This window comes from Habropoda laboriosa, unplaced genomic scaffold, assembly GCF_001263275.1.
Source record: "Habropoda laboriosa isolate 0110345459 unplaced genomic scaffold, ASM126327v1 scaffold124, whole genome shotgun sequence".
NCBI lineage: Eukaryota > Metazoa > Arthropoda > Insecta > Hymenoptera > Apidae > Habropoda > Habropoda laboriosa.
In genome coordinates this window covers 1,875,537-1,876,354 of record NW_017100265.1, presented here as the reverse complement: position 1 = coordinate 1,876,354, position 818 = coordinate 1,875,537, and the positions used below count along the sequence as shown (strand labels likewise).

Here is an 818-nt window from a genome sequence, read left to right as displayed (position 1 = left end):
AGAAATTATTCACCTCACAAGCTGTTATACTGTCTGCTCCACATTTAGCAGCCATCATTGATAACAAACCAGTGCCTGTTCCTATATCAAGTACATTAGCTTCTTCTCCAATTTTATGTTTATTTTTAATTGCAGCTTTAATTGCTGCATAATATTTTTGATTCTATAATTAAACAGAAAGTGTTTAAGTACACAAGCTGAAAATTATTTTAAAACAATGCAATATGATATACCAACTCTTTCACTGTCATGCAACATATCAGCAAATGCTGATCTAGCAACTTCTTGATGATAATCATACTGTTCATCTTTTTCCTCCCAAGTAACAGTTCCAGTTAAAGGGTTTAAACATTGGGTAAAAATACTCATATTTCGTGTATGAATTAATTTGGTAAAACAAATTTTGATCATATATTTTTTCAACAAATACGATTCATTCACTAAAGAACTCAACCTACTACGCAATATAACTATTTACTAAGAGAACAAATAACACAAAACATTAACAAACATTAACATTTATTTAATAAAAATTTCATTTATAAATACCAAATACAAGTTAAATCTGAGGTTAAAAGTAATTTACACTATATTCAAAAATTAACAAGAGTCACGCTCGAATTAATTTGTCAATTAAAAGTAACGAAGAAAATTAAATAAATAACATAGACCACTGGAAAAAGAAAATGTTTGCTAACTTCAATGTTATAACAAGTGTAAACTACACCACGCACTACAATGTATATTATATTATAACAGTATCTAGATGCATTTCTGAAGAATTAATTTGTCACTACTCCCTGCTGTATCAACAGAGT

The 818-nt window shown here is 28.2% G+C and overlaps 1 protein-coding gene across 1 annotated transcript in view; it reads right to left on the bottom strand.

Moving 5' to 3' along the window:
- LOC108573157 (protein arginine N-methyltransferase 7) overlaps window positions 1-384 on the bottom strand; it is a 2,794-nt gene extending 2,410 nt beyond the window's left edge. The window contains exons 1-2 of the mRNA XM_017935545.1: window positions 238-384; window positions 14-163 (exon numbers count right to left, since the gene is read on the bottom strand). Coding sequence (XP_017791034.1) covers window positions 14-163; window positions 238-369 — 282 coding nt within the window. The 5' untranslated portion in view covers window positions 370-384. The remainder of the gene's footprint in view (window positions 1-13; window positions 164-237) is intronic.
- Between the last annotated feature and the right edge of the window lie 434 nt (window positions 385-818).